The sequence below is a fragment of the Drosophila yakuba genome, chromosome 3L (assembly GCF_016746365.2).
Source record: "Drosophila yakuba strain Tai18E2 chromosome 3L, Prin_Dyak_Tai18E2_2.1, whole genome shotgun sequence".
NCBI classification, from domain to species: Eukaryota; Metazoa; Arthropoda; class Insecta; order Diptera; family Drosophilidae; genus Drosophila; species Drosophila yakuba.
Window position 1 is genome coordinate 11,306,680 of NC_052529.2, and position 17,162 is coordinate 11,323,841.

At 45.6% G+C, this 17,162-nt stretch overlaps 5 protein-coding genes across 6 annotated transcripts; 3 read left to right on the forward strand and 2 right to left on the reverse strand.

Annotated features, from left to right (window-relative positions):
* Positions 1–643: 643 nt before the first annotated feature.
* Positions 644–8,692, reverse strand: LOC6533684 (procollagen-lysine,2-oxoglutarate 5-dioxygenase). 2 transcript variants are annotated; one of them, XM_015194729.3, is made up of 11 exons: positions 8,591–8,692; positions 8,356–8,524; positions 7,443–7,528; positions 5,983–6,122; positions 5,394–5,925; positions 5,078–5,331; positions 4,900–5,001; positions 4,717–4,842; positions 1,754–1,880; positions 1,256–1,690; positions 644–1,193 (listed from the first exon to the last, which is right to left on the reverse strand). In XM_015194729.3, the coding sequence occupies exons 2-11, from the start codon at positions 8,450–8,452 to the stop codon at positions 909–911; spliced, it is 2,184 nt and encodes a 727-aa protein (XP_015050215.1). In that variant the 5' UTR covers positions 8,453–8,524; positions 8,591–8,692; the 3' UTR covers positions 644–908. The 2 variants fall into 2 exon arrangements, with proteins under 2 accessions (XP_015050215.1, XP_002094389.1); XM_002094353.4 differs by having other exon boundaries at positions 8,356–8,644.
* Positions 2,084–3,065, forward strand: LOC6533685 (immunoglobulin domain-containing protein oig-4). Its single transcript, XM_002094354.4, has 6 exons — positions 2,084–2,240; positions 2,300–2,403; positions 2,464–2,545; positions 2,602–2,669; positions 2,735–2,810; positions 2,869–3,065. The coding sequence occupies exons 1-6, from the start codon at positions 2,150–2,152 to the stop codon at positions 2,949–2,951; spliced, it is 504 nt and encodes a 167-aa protein (XP_002094390.3). The 5' UTR covers positions 2,084–2,149; the 3' UTR covers positions 2,952–3,065.
* LOC6533686 (immunoglobulin domain-containing protein oig-4) lies at positions 3,786–4,666 on the forward strand. Its single transcript, XM_002094355.4, has 2 exons — positions 3,786–4,073; positions 4,132–4,666. Exons 1-2 carry the CDS (start codon positions 3,894–3,896, stop codon positions 4,438–4,440), a joined length of 489 nt encoding a protein of 162 aa, XP_002094391.1. The 5' UTR covers positions 3,786–3,893; the 3' UTR covers positions 4,441–4,666.
* Positions 8,693–8,895: 203 nt separating the features above from the next.
* LOC6533687 (ubiquitin-protein ligase E3A) lies at positions 8,896–13,192 on the reverse strand. The gene is made up of 8 exons (XM_002094356.4): positions 12,797–13,192; positions 12,482–12,736; positions 11,453–12,297; positions 11,142–11,383; positions 10,514–11,068; positions 10,266–10,447; positions 9,715–10,207; positions 8,896–9,652 (listed from the first exon to the last, which is right to left on the reverse strand). The coding sequence occupies exons 1-8, from the start codon at positions 12,847–12,849 to the stop codon at positions 9,314–9,316; spliced, it is 2,964 nt and encodes a 987-aa protein (XP_002094392.1). The 5' UTR covers positions 12,850–13,192; the 3' UTR covers positions 8,896–9,313.
* Positions 13,193–13,492: 300 nt separating this feature from the next.
* Positions 13,493–16,898, forward strand: LOC6533688 (protein FAM91A1). The gene is made up of 2 exons (XM_002094357.3): positions 13,493–15,563; positions 15,620–16,898. Exons 1-2 carry the CDS (start codon positions 13,739–13,741, stop codon positions 16,579–16,581), a joined length of 2,787 nt encoding a protein of 928 aa, XP_002094393.1. The 5' UTR covers positions 13,493–13,738; the 3' UTR covers positions 16,582–16,898.
* The last annotated feature ends 264 nt before the right edge of the window (positions 16,899–17,162 follow it).

Sequence of the window (17,162 nt, forward strand, 5' to 3'; positions counted from 1 at the left end):
CGCAGTGGTTCGACTCCATAACATTCGCACGAGTTCTGTTATCATCATTTGGTGTTAGCCTCTAACATTAAAAAATTTTTACAAAAAAATATAGATTAAACAATAATATGTTTATTTTTAAATAAAAAATTTAGCGTTGACAAAATAATTATATTTAGATTAAAATAAAATGGTGTATGTGTGCAAATATTTTGAACAATATTATAAAAGAGCTACATTTCCATTATATTTATTGCCTTACCGTGCTTAACTAACTCACTACAGAAACTTTACAGTGCATTCTGTCAAGAGTCTGCTGTATATGTCTACTAACAGCAGAAGTCTGCACACCCGCGGCGCTACAACTGTTACTTGCGTGGGGGGGCCCGCTGTTGATGGTTCTATCTCGCTTTCGCAAAACAGCTGTTAATTCAGCATTTCACGTTACAGAGCTGCCTTAAAAGAGGACCTGTGGTACCGTTATCAATGATACAATAGAGAATTTGTTGAAACGGAATACAGTATTACCCATTAAAAAAAGCAAATGTTAATAAAATCATGTAAAATAAATCAGCAAATTAAAAAATAATTTATCTGAAATTATAAATCAATAATATAGAGCAGAAGCAAAGAATTTCTCCCGACAAAAACCAAATGAAATATATTTCGTTTAATAATTGAATTAATTTATTCAAAAATGGAACACTTTGCACTTGGTAAAAAAGCTTATAATTAACTTAAGGCTGCAACAGATTCATCGGAGTATCCTAAAGCTATCGATCTCAAAGTAGTTTGTAAAATCATCAGAAACAGAAGGCCGATGCCGCAATTCCATCAACACAAATTTGTTCATTGGGCTTAGTATGCAGTTCTTTGGATTGGCCGATATGGCAGTTTGATATATATATAACCTATGTAAATTAGCTACTCTACGGATCGATGAAGGAAATCATGATGTAGCGCGTGCCATTGGTCACAAGCAGTCCCTCGTGGTAGTGAGTCAATCGACCCGGGTGCATCAACATCCATCCCTTCTTCGTCTCGGTCACGGAACAGTTGTACCGAATGAAACGACAGCCACCGCCCTGGTAGTCGATACCCGCCCGGTTCATCGCAATGTTGATGGTGTACGTGGAGGAGTCGTGGTGCGGACGCAGAGAAGGCTGCTCATCCGGCCGATAGCGCACCATGAAGTTCATCAGCGCGCGCGGAGGCTACAAATTGGTGGGCATATCAATACAAATTCCTCAAAAACGTGTACAATTCTTTGACTCACATTGTGAAAGTAGCCGGTGAAGGCGCGTTCCTGCAGCGGACGAACGAACAGCTGGAGAAACTTGAGATAGAGCCGCTCCAGGCCCACCTGCTTGGTGTGAATATCTCTGGTGGGCACCGCCTCGTATCCGCCCTCCAGTCGACTGTCGCTGTTGCTGCCATCCGACCAGCCGTTATGCGCCTCCATGATGGCCACCAAATCGTCGCAGAACGCGTCCGACACGATCTGGAACCAATAGACATCCGGGCACGGCTGCTGCAGCTTGTAGCTCTCGTTCAGCTGGAGTGAATAGTTCGGGTGTATGTACTTTTCCGTCCAGTCAATCTCGTTGCTGAACAGCGTATAGAAGTCCGGACGTGTCACCGTAGTGTTGAAGTCATCGGCGTTGACCAGGTGACCGAATATGCGCAGATTGCTGGCGTACATGAAGATACCCTAAAGAGAGAGGAGTATGTATATGAGAGGCATGAACATGACTTGGTACTTGGACACACTTACCGCATTGCGGAGTGACTCGCACATGGCCATGTCGGGATCGAATTCCTTGTGCTTGAAGGAGATGGCATCGAAGGCGGTGCTCTTCACCAGATAGATGCTCGTTACGTGGGGCACGTTGAACATGCCACTGCAAATAGACGCAAAATACAAGTGCTGAATGAGTGATAAAGTCGAGAGCGGAATGATGGCGATGTTCAGCGGATTTGCAACAATGTTGCGAAAATGGAAAGTGACGTCGCACCGCCGAAAGTCCCCAACCCCCAACTAGATTCACTTAATTCAATAAAAACGCTCACATTGGAGCGGAGTGGATGGCGTTCTGTGCCGTTCGGATGTGGAAAGCGCAGTTTGAAAACAACATTCACCGCAGGCGATCGGAATCACGGCTCGACAATAATGCCTCGTGGCATCTGCAATCTTAACCGGATCGTGCTCCTCTGCCTATGCTTTCTGATTTGCGGCGATCTCATCTATATAGCCGCCCAAAGTAAGCAATCTAAATCTAAATTATATTAATTAAGATAAACATCGCAAAATTTGTTATAGGAAGCACTGCGGGAAAGACGGAGCGTCGCAACTACACGGGCAAAAAACCCGTGGTCATTCAGCACCGATCACAGGATGCGGTCAACTATTATGATCATGAAAATGTAAGTGGATCAAGGATAGATTAAAATTGTTTTAAACATATGTGGCATAACTTATTGCAGGGCGCCAAGATCATAAAGTCTTCGCATTTCGAGTTGGACTACACACTGGGACGCAAGATCACCTTCTTCTGCATGGCTCAAGGTGAGATTAGACTAACCAGAAGTTGAATCACCAAGTACTGACCCTTTTTCTATTAGGCAATCCTCGACCGACCATCACCTGGTTCAAGGATGGCGCAGAGCTCTACCAGCACCGATTCTTTCAGGTAACTTTAGAAATGGTTATACCAAATATAAACTCATGGATATACAAAATGTTCAATTAATATAGGTACACGAATCTCATATAGAAGCGAACATTGTTAAATCTAAGATGGAAATCGATCCAACCACTCAAATGGATGCTGGTACGTTGAGCTCAATTATTATTATTATAAATTAAATAATATAAATCATTCCTTTTAGGTTTCTACGAGTGTCAAGCGGACAATATCTACGCCATCGATCGTCGCGGTTTTCGCACGGACTACGTTATGGTTAACTTTTGAGAAGATTCCACTTTTGATTGACCCATTAAAAACACCCTTTGAACCAGTTAAGCTGAGATGTAACTATAAACTACAATGCTTTGAATACAGTTAAATAAAAAATATTTAAAAATACATTTTTGCGTCTCGGATTATGGAAATTTAAGGTCTATTTCAATCCGACCTTTCTGCTTCCTTGTCCGTGAGTATCTGTGCATCTGTGTGCGTATGTGTGAGTGCCAAAGTGCATAGGCGTGTGTGCGCACAAAGCCGACAAATTGACTCAATTACCCAATTCAAGTGATTTTTTTGCATTTATTTTATTAAAATGTGTGAAAGCAAACCAAACAAACCGAGGCTTTTTGGTTCCAAAGTGTTGAGTGCTCCATAGCCTTCAAACAGGCACAGTGGTACAAAAGCACACCAAACACGAAGTCAAAAAATGTTCTTTCTTTTAAATATAACAATTTTTCGATGCAATTGACTGCTTGTCTCCATTTTAACAAACCAAAATGTATAAATTGGGATAACATTTGAACACTACTATCCACTTGTTCAAACTACCAGTGGAACCTTTCCTGAAAGATCACCATGAAGCATTGGCCACTGTAAACTAGACCGAATCCCAGCAAGACACATGGAAAGGGGTGCCATGGGCTACGATATCAGCCAGCGTGCAAATCAAATCTAGCTAGGGAATTGAGTGAAATGTGGAAATGCGGCGATGAGAAAATGTGAATCCAGAACAAAAAGCCGCGAGCGGCGAATTTCGAGAGCACAGCACACCAAAAACGGTTTAAGTCCGCCGGACAATTGTGGCAAATTAGATGAGCCGAGCCGAGTGGTGGTGCAGAGTCTGGCCGAGTGGATCAGTCGCCGATCAAACGAGATTCGCACAGCAACGCCACCACAGATAGTGACAGTGATCTCCGCCAGCAAACATATCCATTATCCGGGAGAGTCATGCAGGTTAAGTGCCTCATCGTCTGCCTCGCTTTGGGGCTATTAATGCTGGCCACGCCCATTTGCGAGGCGCGACGTGGGCGTGGCCGTGGACGAACCAAGTCCAGAGTGCAGATCGGACTGCCAATTACCGGAAAATATCGCGATCCGGAGTCCGATCAGTACTACAACAACAACAATGTGAGTAAATGAGGGAACTTTGTTGCAGTTCTCCAATCATTTTCGTGGCTCTTTTTAGGGCGCCAAAATCCTTCAAGCCTCGCACTTTGATCTTGAGTACGTGCTGGGCCACAAGATCGCTTTTCTGTGCGTGGCCAAGGGCAATCCACGACCGCATATCACCTGGTACAAGGACGGGGCGGAGATCTATCAGCACCTCTATATGCACGTCCACGAATGGCGCATCGGCGACGACAAGGTCAAGTCGAAGATCGAGATTGACCCGGCTACGCAGATGGACGCTGGACTCTATGAGTGCACCGCCGACAACATGTACTCCATTGATCGGCGCAGTTTTAAGACGGATTTCTCCATTGCCTTCGACTGAACACAGCCCACCCACTGTCACTTGAATTACTTCAATGTTGTTGCACTTTTCAAAACATAACTAATGAATTTGAAGTGAATCTGCAGCATTTTTTTGTGCAATCTATCAGCTTTACATGAAGTTAGTCTAAACAACTATTTACAGCCCAAATGTAAAGGAAACTCTTTTGTAAAGAAAGTATTGTTGGAAAATTGAAATAAAATACTGTATCTACTAACTAAAGAAAGTTTCCCTATTCTTAACTTTTCAGAATATAAAGGTATAGTTTTTACTTACATAAGTTCCCGCTTCACAATGTCCACGTAGTCGTGCGACCTGGCGTAGTAGCCACCCTCGGAAAGGGCGCCCCAAAAGTTGCTCCACAGTTCCTTGGGCTTGGAGAAAATCGGAGCCACGAATTGCCTGCAAGGATATGAACATTGTTATATGGGCAAAGAGATTGAAGTGGCCTTGTCCTACTTGTTCAGCCTGAGCAACTCACGGAGAACCTCGCTATCGTCGATGTGCGCATCTGCATCCACGAAGAATATGTAATCACTTTGGTGGAGTCGAGCCTTGTCACTGGAAAAGTGAACCATTATACAAAATTCAAGGTATAGGCTTATATCTATTTAAAATAATTAATTATAAGACTTACACGGCCAATTGCCTGCCTTGGCGCTCATCCAACTCGTCAGTGGAGAGAGCAAACTTGGCAGTAGCATACTCTTTGGCATGTTTGTTAACAAACGACTTGATGTCATCGTCGTGGAATGCTACATTGCTGTAGATGAGCAAGTGGAGTTTATCCTTGGGATAGTTCAAAGTCTCGATGCCTTCCAGAAACTGGTCGAAGAAGGGTACGGCTTGCGTGACCATCAGGGCTAGGGAAATCACAGGTAGCTTTGTCTCCTAAAAAAAATAGATTGCTTATTAATATAAGCATGTGTATAGGCATATACAAAGAACCTTACTTCTAAGTCCAAGAGATTTTCCTGGCACAAAAGGCAAACGCCGCTGAAGGTCCTGGCCAAATAGTTGCCATATGCATTCAGATCCACTTTGCTAAGTCCATTGCCATGGATGATGGCCGGCGTTGTCATGAAATCCACATTCTGCAGCACGCCCTGATTGCTGTCCAGATCCACCTTAAGCTTCACATCGTTCTTGGCACCATGCAGGTTTTGGAAAAGACGCGATTTCACATCCAGCTTCAAGCCCAGCTTGGTGCGTTTGGCCTCGTCGAGGAAGATCTTGGTAAAATACAGCTGATCGTCGGCAGTGTCTTCGATTGGATCCTCCAGCAGAGCGTAAACTTGTGGTGCATAGCCCATGAAGGCGCCCGAGTTGAGGAATCTCGATGCCTTGCCCTCCACTTCGGGATAATCGTTGGCCAGACTTTTGTCGGGCCAGCAGTATTTCTCGGCGGAGAAGAGTATCTTGGCACCCGCCTCCTTGAACTTCTCAAAGATCTCGTCCAGCGTGGTGGTGATGATCACATCGTAGCTGAAAGAGTACACCTCATTTAATAAAGACTCCTTTGATTTTTCCTTCAATTCAAACCTGTCGGTGAAGAGTATGATTGTCTCCGGATCATTTTTATACGGAGCAATTGCCTCGCGCAGAAGATTGAGCTTGAATCCGCCGCCGGGTCGCTGCATATCACCTCCTTTCCATTCCTCTCCCAAGCCAAGGGTGGTCACCTTTTAGAGATTAAATATTATATTAATATATTCTTATTAAAATATTTGTATCTGACAAGAAACTCGATTATTAAGCTGCCTAAATATATTTATGTGGTTCATCCACGAGCTTATTTTCTACAAAATATCATCCTGCTTACTTTAAGCCAATTATTGTTTCAAGTATGTAAGACATGAAGTAAACGGCTTAAGGCTGGTACAAAGTAACCAAGTATATTACAGAAATCCAAAAGAAATCATAACATTTCTATGGAAAAGGAACTCAAATCACAAATTTCATTCATTTAGCAACGCTGCGGGTTTAAATATCTTGGGTCGCACAGTTCTTCAAATACAAAAACAGTGTACATATAAAGAAATTCAAAACAAAGGGGGACAGATCAGGTTCAATCCATAAAAAAAGCCGGCTAAGCGAGCTTATCAGCACATTTTGTTGTCGGGCATATATATATTTTTGAAACAAAAAAAACTAAATTCTAAGCCGGCCGACAATACAAAAAGTGTCACACTCACTGGAGCCGATAAGCGAAATCTCCCACCAGTTTGGTGTAGAAAGTTCCAAGCTATCAATAGACCGGGAACCGAATCCCAAAGTATTGTGCTAATTACCCCCGGCGACTGCACCGAATCTGCTTGGACTACGTGATCTCAACATGTGTGCACTATATGTTGACTTCATGCCGTCGGTTGCCCCACAATGTCCAGCCAATCTCGGTGTTCCACATCAGAAAATCGGACGCCAGCGCCGGATGCTCGGGTAGCGGCATACATACATCCCCGTACACACAATAATATATAGCTTAGTATATACTTTACTATACTATATGCTAACCAGACATTTTAATAATACAATGTTGCTTAAGTGTGCCAAGCCGCCGGGCAAGTCTTCAAACTTCTAAAACAATATAGACATACATACATCGCTTAGTTCTTATCTATCATAAATGCTGTGTTTCAGCTTCTATACCAGTTCTTATGAAAATTCGATTGTCTGCGTGTGTCGTCAAATTAGAAATTCATCAATAAAAACAATCAAAACTCATTTGCATATAAACAGTCGCAGATGTTCTATAAACCATAAAAGTTTGCCAATTTCGGTCATTCAAAAGTTTTCTATATATTCTCTATATATTATCCCACATGTTGACATGTCTTCTAATAAACTTTCTTGATGTGCTGTCAATTTTCTATGTTCTAACCCCAATTTACAACATCTTAATGTATCATCATAGATATTAGATAGTCAGTGTGAAGAATATTCTTGTCTCGACTTCAAATTGCTCTAATTAATCCGAATTCTACTTTTAATAGGAGTCTCACCTCAATATCGTAGACGCGTGCAGATCGAGCATATCTATTATAGCCATCGGTGGGTTCAGTGGCCACAGTGAACACTTTGATTTTCTCTGTAAATGAAAACATGAGTTGTATATCAATAGTAAAGATTAATAGATAATTAATAGTAAGTCATATTAGGTAAAATTATTAGGCTGACTTCATTTTGATAGATTTTTATAAATAAATGTTTAACCATGCTCGTTGAACTTGCGTAAGCTCTACTGTATTTTAGTATTGCTTCCAATTAGAATACAACAAATGCATATTGTACTTTTTAAAGTCATTAAATTATGGTCATAAATATTACTATTGTTTCAAGTCATTATTATGTTAGACAACGAGTTGAGCTCGTTTAGAGCTGTCTAATTTCTGAATATGTAAACGAACTGGCTATTTGAGAACCACTTTGTATCTTTCATCTGAGATGCAGATGTATCTGAATACTTGAATCTGCATCTGCAACTGCTCCGTTTCCCAGCAATTCCAGAGTAAACGACCGCAGCATCAAAGCGAAACGAAAACAAAAGGCATTTTCAAAGGCAAGAGGAGATGTGGGATGGTATATGGATCATAAACAAATTCTCAGAGATATGTACTGCAGATACACCGAAAGAAGTCGGGGGAAACTACGTACAAATGAGCACAAAACATATCAATTGTAAAATTTTTATTATTTCTGATTAACTACTTCTTAATTTTTGAACGAAAAAAGGATGTGCTAGTTTCTTATCAAAAATGATAAGAAAAATACCATTTCATCTCTGTGTATTTGTGGACTAAGTAGAGGAGTTGAATGCACTCAAGACCGGAAAATGTGAAAACAAAAAAACATGAATGCAATGTGATTTTCTATGGCTGCTGATGAACTCATTCTAGTTAGAAATTAAAAACAAACCATTCCAATTGGACTCCGGCGCTGCAGCGACGTCGGCGTCTCCTTGCGACGTCACAGCCAGCAGCAACAACAACAAGGCGCTTTGTTGCATTCTCATGATGCTGCACTACTCGCTCCCCTTCTCACTCGCACACACAATCAAGCACTCGCAATCGGTGGTTAAAAATTGCTAATAGAGAACATTACGTTATACTAGTTGCATTTTCTGTAATAAATGCTAAGGAATTCAAAACACCTTTCGCTCCACAAAATAATGGGGAGTTCCACCCGCAAGAAACTCAGAAACGCGAATAACAAATGTGTGGCTGCGACTAAACCGTTAAAAAATATTGCCTTGAAAAAAGTACCTAAAAAAGCCAGAACTTCAAGTCAGCTGATGTGAAATGGGGTTTTCACACTGTGCCATTTCCTAGACGTACCTATTCTAAATAAATAAAATTAATAACGTGAATTTGACAATACCAGTTAGTAATGAAAGTTCAAAAATTTGTTAAAAATAAATTGGATATGTAAAAAATTTTAAATACTAAAAAAAATATGTTTTCTTTGCCGCACAACTTTAAATTTATTTAGGAAAATATTCAGCGGGTACTGTTTTTAAATGCGGGTGGGTGTTACATGGGTGAAGTTCACATAATGGAGTATGTGTGGTGTGTATTTGTTTATGTACAATTAAATGGGCGACAAAAGGGAAACAAAATCGCGTATCCGTTCGGTCTGCTCGCTTCGCCATCGCACCATGAGTTGAGCATATATATATAATTTGTATGTATATTGTCTCATTGAACAGGTCGTATCAAAAATAAATGGCAGAACCCAAAACGAACTCAAACCGATCAAAGTATTCTCAATCTTCTTCCCAGAGAGGTGGTATCAGTTCCAGATGACAGACTTGGACTTGCAGTTTGCTGTTTGCTGTTTGCAGCTTGCACCTAATGACAGTGCACAGTAGCACAGTCTACAGCATGCCGAAGCCCTTCGAGTAGTTGATGGCCTTCATCAGGCGCTCCTCCAGCTTGTCGCGACTGCTGTACTCGGGCAGGAGCAGCACATTGAAGCAGGTGTGCGAGGTAGGCAGCCGGTCGCTATCCGGACCGTGACGCGTGATCAACAGGCGCAGGCACTTGAGGCCGCCAACTGGTACACGCGCCGATCCCGTCGTGAATTCGAGCAGCTTGTGCTTCGCCTCGTTGGGCATCGCGTGCACAATGCTCCAGAAGTCCTGGATGTACTGGCTCTCCTCCGTGTAGCCGCCCTCGTACACCGTTGAGTTCTCCAGCTCCACAAAGTCGAACTCCTGCAGAGGGTTTCAGAGTTCAAAAACCGAATGTAAATTGTAAATTGAATGTAGCTACTCACACGACTGCCACAGACCAGCATCTCGATCTCCTCTGGCCGGAAGAGCAGCTTCAGTGGCGATTCGTCCGTGACCATTTCGAAGCCCTTGCGGAAGGCATTGAACTGCTGCTGGATATTCGTGTTGAGCAGGAAGTCACTGTACAGGTTAACGAACAACTCCTTGTTGTGCTGCCCCACCAGCACATCCTTGCCATTCGGCACCAGTTCGTGCTCGACCATATCACCGAAAACGTCACTATAGCTGATCTTGAAGGTCTGGTCGAAGACCTCCTCCATATCCTGACCCTGGTAGTCCATCATGGCCTTCAGACTCTTGTGCAGCGTGGGACTCCAGTCGCTGAGGTCCGCGAATGTGCCGCAATAGCCCATCAACTTGCGGTAGACGACCATGGGGAAGTTTACGGCGAGGATAACGTTGTTATAGATCGCCAGGCCAATAATTATACCAATCAGCGTGAACTGAGCTCCGTTCTCGAAGGGTGTGGCATTGAACCTGCACATGGATATACATTTATAGTTCAAACGAAAAAGCTTCTCGATTGATTACCTACCACATGTTGTTGGTTTCCTCCTGCTGTATAAACATACCAAAGGCCGGGTTGAATATCTCCTCCACGATTAGCTGGAAGAACTCTTTGGATACGCCGCCTTCATCGATTCCCTGCTCGCCGACAAACTCCACCACCAACTGCTTCTTGAGATCCTTCGGATTGCTCATGGCCACCATTTCCAGCTACGCAATTAAACGTTCATCATTGGCAACTGTTAACTGTGATACTAAAGAGTCATGTGTACATACCCCAATGAGCGCGTCATTGATGAGCTGGTCCCTGCGCACCGTCAGCTTAAGATCCGGCCGCGGAGTTCCATCCTGCCCTTCCTGGCCGAAATTGTTGAGGATTGAGTAGAGGGAGGTGTAGCGTTCGCTGTACATCCTCATTCTGCTATCATAGTACAGGGCATCCACTTTTGTGGACGGCGTGAGGATGAAGGCGTACAGCATGAACGAAAAGTAGTTTGTGTGCCCGGAACCAATCTCGCTCTCCAAGGCTAGCGTCTTGTAGGACAGGTAGTCGTGGTGCATTTGGATGTTTTCACTGAGCGCCTCGTTGTAGAACTCCTCAAGTGGTATCAGTGGTTTCCGGCAATCGATTGCCGACACCTGCAGCGCCTTCTCCAACTGATCCTCGGCGAACTTGGGCATGTGCGGCTGCAACACAGAGTTGTAGGCGAATAGGTCGTCCTCCACTGCTGCACTGCCAGATGCAGTCGCCGCTTCCGTTCGATCCTCCAGCGGCGCCCGACACGATGGTCGCTCCAGCTCGCTAGCCAGAATGTTGGCGTAGAAGACAATCTGCCAAGCGGGAGTGAAACAGATGAGTTGTGTCATTTTACAAACTATTTGGCAAACTAAACCTCACTATTACCTTTAAAACTTTGGTGATGCTAATTATGGAGCCGTTCTCGCGCATGGATTCCTCGTCCAAAAGCACCTGCAGAGTAATTTGCTGCTGGCAGGCGGCCACCAACGAGTGCAGCTGATCTGCACAATGGGCCGCCCAGATCCTGGCCAGTCGCGCCTGTGCCGGCACTGGCATGGCCGCTGCCGCGTGACACAACTTTGGCAGCACCCTGTCCAGATAGTCCATGTCTACCACACTGTTGTTGGCTAAAGGGGAAATGAGAAAAACTGTAACATAAACCATTTCAGGCACAGGCACACAATTGAAACACTCACTATTGGTGGCTAAATCGAAGCAGATGACCAGACAGTGAATGACCTTCTCCCAATCGGGACGCAGGTAGTGCACCCAGTCAGCCAGCTGGATAACGCTGCTGGTAAGCTTGTCCGTGATGGCTCGTGTTTGGCAGCCAAACAGGAGACGCTGCACTCGTCGCAAGCCAGACAGATCCACCAGAGTATCGCTGCTTTGGGTTGGATCCTCATCCGACGTTCCCTCTGTCGTATGAGCCATGGGCACATCGTCGTCCTCTTCTTCGGGCTCTGCCTCTGATTCTACATCTGCTGCAGCAGTAGCGTTAGCTGTTACTTCCGCGGATTCCGATTGTTCTTCCTCCTGCTGTGTGCTATCTTCGTCCTTATCGTGTTCGCCTTCTAGAGTTCGTAGCTGCTCCTTGTTCAAAGCCTCCGGTGGATTGGCCAGCAGCTCCTGGAGGCTACTAGAAGCCGCTGGTTCTGCGCTGCGAATGAAGCTCTTGCTCAGTCTATCTACGCTGGAAAAAACATCGCCGATTGCGTGGCAAATCCTGTCGTAACTGTCAGCCGCCCTACATTGCTCATAGAGTGCCATCAGGCTATTGGCATCCAGGCTCTGGACTGGCGGCAGGGTGGGTGTACATGGTTCCGAGTCGCCGGAGGAGGGTTCAGCGCCGGCGAGATCCAGTGGCGGCACACTCTGGACAAGATTTGGACTGGATACGGCCACCACAACGGCAGCTGGCGTACTCTGCGATTGTCTGCTGGTTGTCGTGGTGGTACTGGCGGAGGTAATGGTGCTTGTCGAGCTGCCGCTGCTGCTGCTGCTACTGTCGTTCGGCGAAAGCATGTCCACATCTTGGGGGCTGAAATGAGGTATTCAAAGTTCAGTGGTATGCAACAAGTGGAAACATAGTAATCTAAAGAATTATTTATTGGTGCTCTGGCAACCTTACTACTTTGGTAATTAAAATGGAAACAATCAACTTAGTGATGATCTATCCCATCTCCTGACTTCCCACAACCCACTTGCTTAAAAAGAATTCTCACCTGCTGGTCGCCGATGTGGATGCCTCGCAGAGCTGTGCATCCTGTGAGAAGAGCTGCAGAGCTCGGGCGGCCACCTCGTTGGGCGTCATGGGCGCCACCTTGCCGCTGGAGGCGCAATTGGCATTGCTGCACTGGGCATTCCCGCAGCCAGATTGCAGTTGGTGGAAATAACGCTGGATGAGGCTGCGCACCGCCGAACGCTTCATTTCGGGCGTGGCCCGCCCGCCCGCCGTTCCAGCTGCCGATCCTGATGCACTGGTGTGCACAAAGAACCAGATTTAATATGCCAACAGTTAGGCAATTGAAATTATTCACCTGGAAACACCTGGCAGATGCTGATCCTCCTCGCCACCGCCGCCTCCGCTCATCTTTGCTGATATATGCGCACTTTACGCCCCCGCCGCCGCCCCTTTTCTTTGTTTGCCAAAAGTGATTGTGCTCCTCCACTGGCAAAATGAAAAGGGTGCAAAAAAATCGATGTTGATGTCCCTTTTTTGTGTCGCGGTGACCTTAAATTCTTATGTTGCCGCTGCTCTGACGCTGTCGCTGCCTCTGCTAGCTGCGCCGCGAGCTCTAAACGCCGGCTTCCTTACAATCTGATAGCCAACCTATAGAACTCAATAGTTCGTCAAGGCTTTGGCAATTTTGACTACAAAAGCGTGAGTGTTTATGAATAAAGCAGCCAACAACGAATATTGAAAATCATTCTAAACGATGTGCTATCGATGTACTAGTGATATCGATAGCACGCAGATAGGCGCAAACTTATCGAACATTTTGTTAGGCACTGCCGTGTCTACCGATTGACGTCCGTTGGAAGTTTGAACTTAATATTTATATTAATATTCGTGTTTAAAAATATATGTTAATATCATCTATATTTGCAAGAAACCTTTCATAATGTTAAATTGATTCCATGTTCTAACCCAAAATTGCTGATCACTAGTTTTACTGTTGTATGTTTTAAGTTTGTAAAACGTGATTATGAAATTACAAAATGAATGGATTTCATGACTAATACTCAAAGTTATCAAACCATCGAAAAACTGGTTGCTGTCCAGTGTTGTATAACACAAGCGGCCTTATCAGCTGTCGACGTAAGAAACCAATAACACCGTGGCCGTGTTATCGGACCTATCGTTCCTCGAAAAAAAAATAAAGAAAAATAATACGCAGGAAGAAAATAGTGGATTCCGCAGCCGGAACGAATGCAATGAGTTAGTCCGACCAGCTGGAAAACCCAATCCGACTGCCAAGATGACGGAGCAAGATGATTTGGCCACCAGCGGAGGTAGCAACGCGACCACTGGCTCTGGAACCAATTGCCAAAACCAACTGCAGCAATGTGTGCGTGGGAATGTCACCTGGGAACTGCTGCCCGTGCACCTGCGATCTGTGCTGCACAACAATCAGCGCGACTACGAGAAGTTCGTCTTCAACTACAGTCTGAAGAATCAGCTTCGATTCCGCGGCAATCTGGCCGCCAAGGTGTTTCGCCGGGAGCAGCGTTACTACGAGCTGTTGGTCCAGAAGAGCATCAATGGATTGGGTGCGTTTCCCTACCACCTGGCCGATATCGTCACAAAGGGCCTGCGGGTGACGCCCTTCAACTACTATCTGGATGTGTTGGGTCAGCTCTTGCGTAGCGACAAAAGCTACGATACTTTGCCCAACTTTACGGCCGCCGACTGTCTGCGTGTCTTGGGCATTGGCCGCAACGAGTACCTGGCCCTTATTAGCGATCTAAAGACCCACACACCACGCTCCTTGATCTTCGGGTCGCGGCCCAATCCGCTGGAATTCCTGCCACGCTTTCCGGTCCGCATACACATCGAGCCCTGGTGGCGACTGGACATTGGCTACGTCCTGGAAGCGGACATTCGCTATCTATCGCCCGCTGAAAGAGCCCTGCTCGATGACTTGATTGACTTTGGTGCCCAGCCGGCTGGGAAATGCGATCACGAAGTGGTGCATAGCCTATACAGGAAGGGTTTAATATATTTGGATGTGCCCATTAGCGGAGAGGACAGGATATCCATACCGCCGCTGCGTAACTTCGTGATGAATCGCGTGAGTGGGGACTACTTCGAGAATCTACTGTACAAGATCTTTGTCAGCGCGGATGAGCACATGACCATTGCCGAGCTGGCGCACATGCTGCAACTGGAGTTGGATAGCGTTAAGCAGGCCATTTCGTTTATCTGCCGTCTGGGTTTCGCACATCGCAAAGAAGATCTGGTCAATCAGACAAATCATTCCAGCTGGGAGGGATACAACCAGCAACAAACGCCCGAAACGCCGCAGATAACACCGCTGAATTACAATTTACATGCCAGTAGCAGCTTCGAATTCGACCAGAGTCCCAAATCGCCAAAGACACCCAAGGAGAGGGAGAAGGACAAGGATAAGGACAGCAGCTCCATAGGCTACCTCTCCTCGGACGGCAATACCAGTGACTTCAGCTTTGCCAACCTGAATACGACGCCCCAGGAGCGGGTGAACAACAGCGATGAGCAGGAACTGAGCTCGGAGCTGGAACAAGAGGATCTGTCTGCCCAAAAGCAGGCTGCTCCATCGGCTGCGATATCGGCCGCTGCCTTGCCAAAAAGCGGTAAGAGGGTGGGCTTCCTCTTCGACTCCACGCTCACCGCTTTTCTCATGATGGGCAACCTGTCACCCGGACTGAAGAACCACGCTGTGACCATGTTCGAAGTGGGCAAGTTGTGCGAGGAGAGCCTTGACAGCTTTCTGGCTGAACTGGAGCAAGTTTCGCTGCTGGATGCCGAGGGCGAAGGCGATGTCTCGCGCTATTTCGCCCACGCGGTCATTCTGCGTTCGACCATTTGCTCACTGCGACACTTGCTGCCGGGTGGCTTGGATCTGCTGCGATTGGAGTGCCTAGAGGGCTTGGATCGGCAAACAAGAGATCGCGTTCTCGAGAAGAAGTACAAGTTTATAATTGCTGCTTCGCCGCTGACGGCGTCGCTCAGTCATACATTCAGCATTCCTTACTTCGGCCAATTCCTGCGCAGCTCCGATGTGGCGCCCATGTGGAGCAAGCTATTCTACAATCATATCACAGGTTAGGTCTTAATATTGTTATCCCACTTGATATTCTTTAAATACTTCTTTATTCAGGCTATGGACCGCCCAGTTTGCTACTCTGCCGCGGAACTGTTTTGAAGAGCTTGCCACGCTTGTTCCTGGGCTATGGCAAACTGCTGGTGAACATCCTGCACTCTGATTCATACGTGCTTAATTCCGAGAATTTCCGCAACGTAAACGATCAGCTCAAGAACGGCTGTGTGCTGCTCCAAGGCTACGGAATACGCACAGCCGGCTCGCTCCACTATGAATCATTTCCGTTCCAAGCGGCAGACACACGCCAAGCGAAGTGGGCTGCCCATCGAGCCGTTCATAAACTGTCCAGCCTTTTAGATCTGCGTCAGCAGTGCGGCTACATAACATTCCTAAACACTGGAGTGCCGGATCTCGGCTGCGAGGACTACGAACTGCAGGTGCGACTGAAGCCATCGCAGCGTCAGAAACGAGCCTCAATTGCGGCGCCCAGCAAACCAAACCATGTGCCAACGAACGAGGTGACAAGCTTTCAATTGAAGAGTCCCGATGAAAACCACTTTGCGGCCACACCAGAACATGGTCCGGCGAATGAGTTCACTGCTCCGGACTGTAGCCAAGTGCTGGCTAGCGAACTGGCCAAGTGCAGCAGTCGTGCGGACCTGGTGTCTCAGAGTTCCGTGGAGATCGAGGAGATTTCGCCGTCGCTGGTGTCCGACGAGGACGCCACTGAGGAGTGGACCCTGCTGGACGTTAGCTTCGGCGTACCCCTATTCGATGTCGATACCAATACGCGAATTTGCGAGCAACTGGTCCATGGACTCTGCAGCGATGCCAATTTGCAGGCATTGCCCGCGGCAGCCAGCCAGGCACAAGTTCTCTTTCTGGATTTCGTGCAGCAGTGCTTGTACTTCGAGGACGATCCGGCCCGGCAGTCGGTGCAGGCAGCCAGGCCACTTCCTCATCCCAGGATCAACCTGGCATTTGAAAACGGACACGTATGCCATTGGAATGGGCGCTGAGCAACGAACACGCCTTGATGCATTCCCCAAGTATTCCGTTTACTTTCCCAGTTACTTATCAGTTTGTGTACAGTTGGCGGACCGATTTAAAGGCAAACAGATTTATATTTATATATACGTATATATAACCGCTACCGCATTCACATTAGCTAACCATCAGCCAAGTCAGCATCGCAGTCTGAAAGTTTGCGTTTGTTTTTTATTAGTTTTGTAAGCTCCCAGGGGAGAAAGAAAGATACAGATAAAGAATGGCTTTGTGCCCTCCAACCATATACACATATTAATGTATGTCTGAATAAATGCAGTTTTAAACCATATTTCTATACAGTTTTTACTTTTGAACGGATGATTAATTTTTTCAATTGTTTTTTAACATTTCTCGAGTTCTTATCTATTGATAAGTATGAAGGTAATGTAAAGAAGGGCATGATCATGAAAAGCTTTGATATGCTTTGTTTATATGTTCTTAAAATTTTTGATTATTAAACAATTTATTTTTATTTAATTTAAATAATTTTTATGAATTTTAGATACAAATTGGTTTTGTTCATGGTTAATAAGATTATATCGTCAAGAATTGT

Bases quoted from the DNA above. Each gene is read 5' to 3' on its own strand.
- LOC6533685 (XM_002094354.4), top strand. From the start codon at position 2,150: ATGCCTCGTGGCATCTGCAATCTTAACCGGATCGTGCTCCTCTGCCTA. The intron at 2,670-2,734 runs GTAACTTTAGAA...CAATTAATATAG, and splicing joins ACCAGCACCGATTCTTTCAG to GTACACGAATCTCATATAGA. The intron at 2,811-2,868 runs GTACGTTGAGCT...CATTCCTTTTAG, and splicing joins AACCACTCAAATGGATGCTG to GTTTCTACGAGTGTCAAGCG.
- LOC6533686 (XM_002094355.4), top strand. From the start codon at position 3,894: ATGCAGGTTAAGTGCCTCATCGTCTGCCTCGCTTTGGGGCTATTAATG. The intron at 4,074-4,131 runs GTGAGTAAATGA...GGCTCTTTTTAG, and splicing joins AGTACTACAACAACAACAAT to GGCGCCAAAATCCTTCAAGC.
- LOC6533684 (XM_015194729.3), bottom strand. From the start codon at position 8,452: ATGAGAATGCAACAAAGCGCCTTGTTGTTGTTGCTGCTGGCTGTGACG. The intron at 6,123-7,442 runs GTGAGACTCCTA...AATCTCTAAAAG, and splicing joins CACGCGTCTACGATATTGAG to GTGACCACCCTTGGCTTGGG. The intron at 5,926-5,982 runs GTTTGAATTGAA...GTACTCTTTCAG, and splicing joins ATCATACTCTTCACCGACAG to CTACGATGTGATCATCACCA.
- LOC6533687 (XM_002094356.4), bottom strand. From the start codon at position 12,849: ATGAGCGGAGGCGGCGGTGGCGAGGAGGATCAGCATCTGCCAGGTGTT. The intron at 11,384-11,452 runs GTGAGTGTTTCA...TTTCCCCTTTAG, and splicing joins CTTCGATTTAGCCACCAATA to CCAACAACAGTGTGGTAGAC. The intron at 9,653-9,714 runs GTGAGTAGCTAC...AACCCTCTGCAG, and splicing joins TGCTGGTCTGTGGCAGTCGT to GAGTTCGACTTTGTGGAGCT.
- LOC6533688 (XM_002094357.3), top strand. From the start codon at position 13,739: ATGACGGAGCAAGATGATTTGGCCACCAGCGGAGGTAGCAACGCGACC. The intron at 15,564-15,619 runs GTTAGGTCTTAA...TTCTTTATTCAG, and splicing joins ATTCTACAATCATATCACAG to GCTATGGACCGCCCAGTTTG.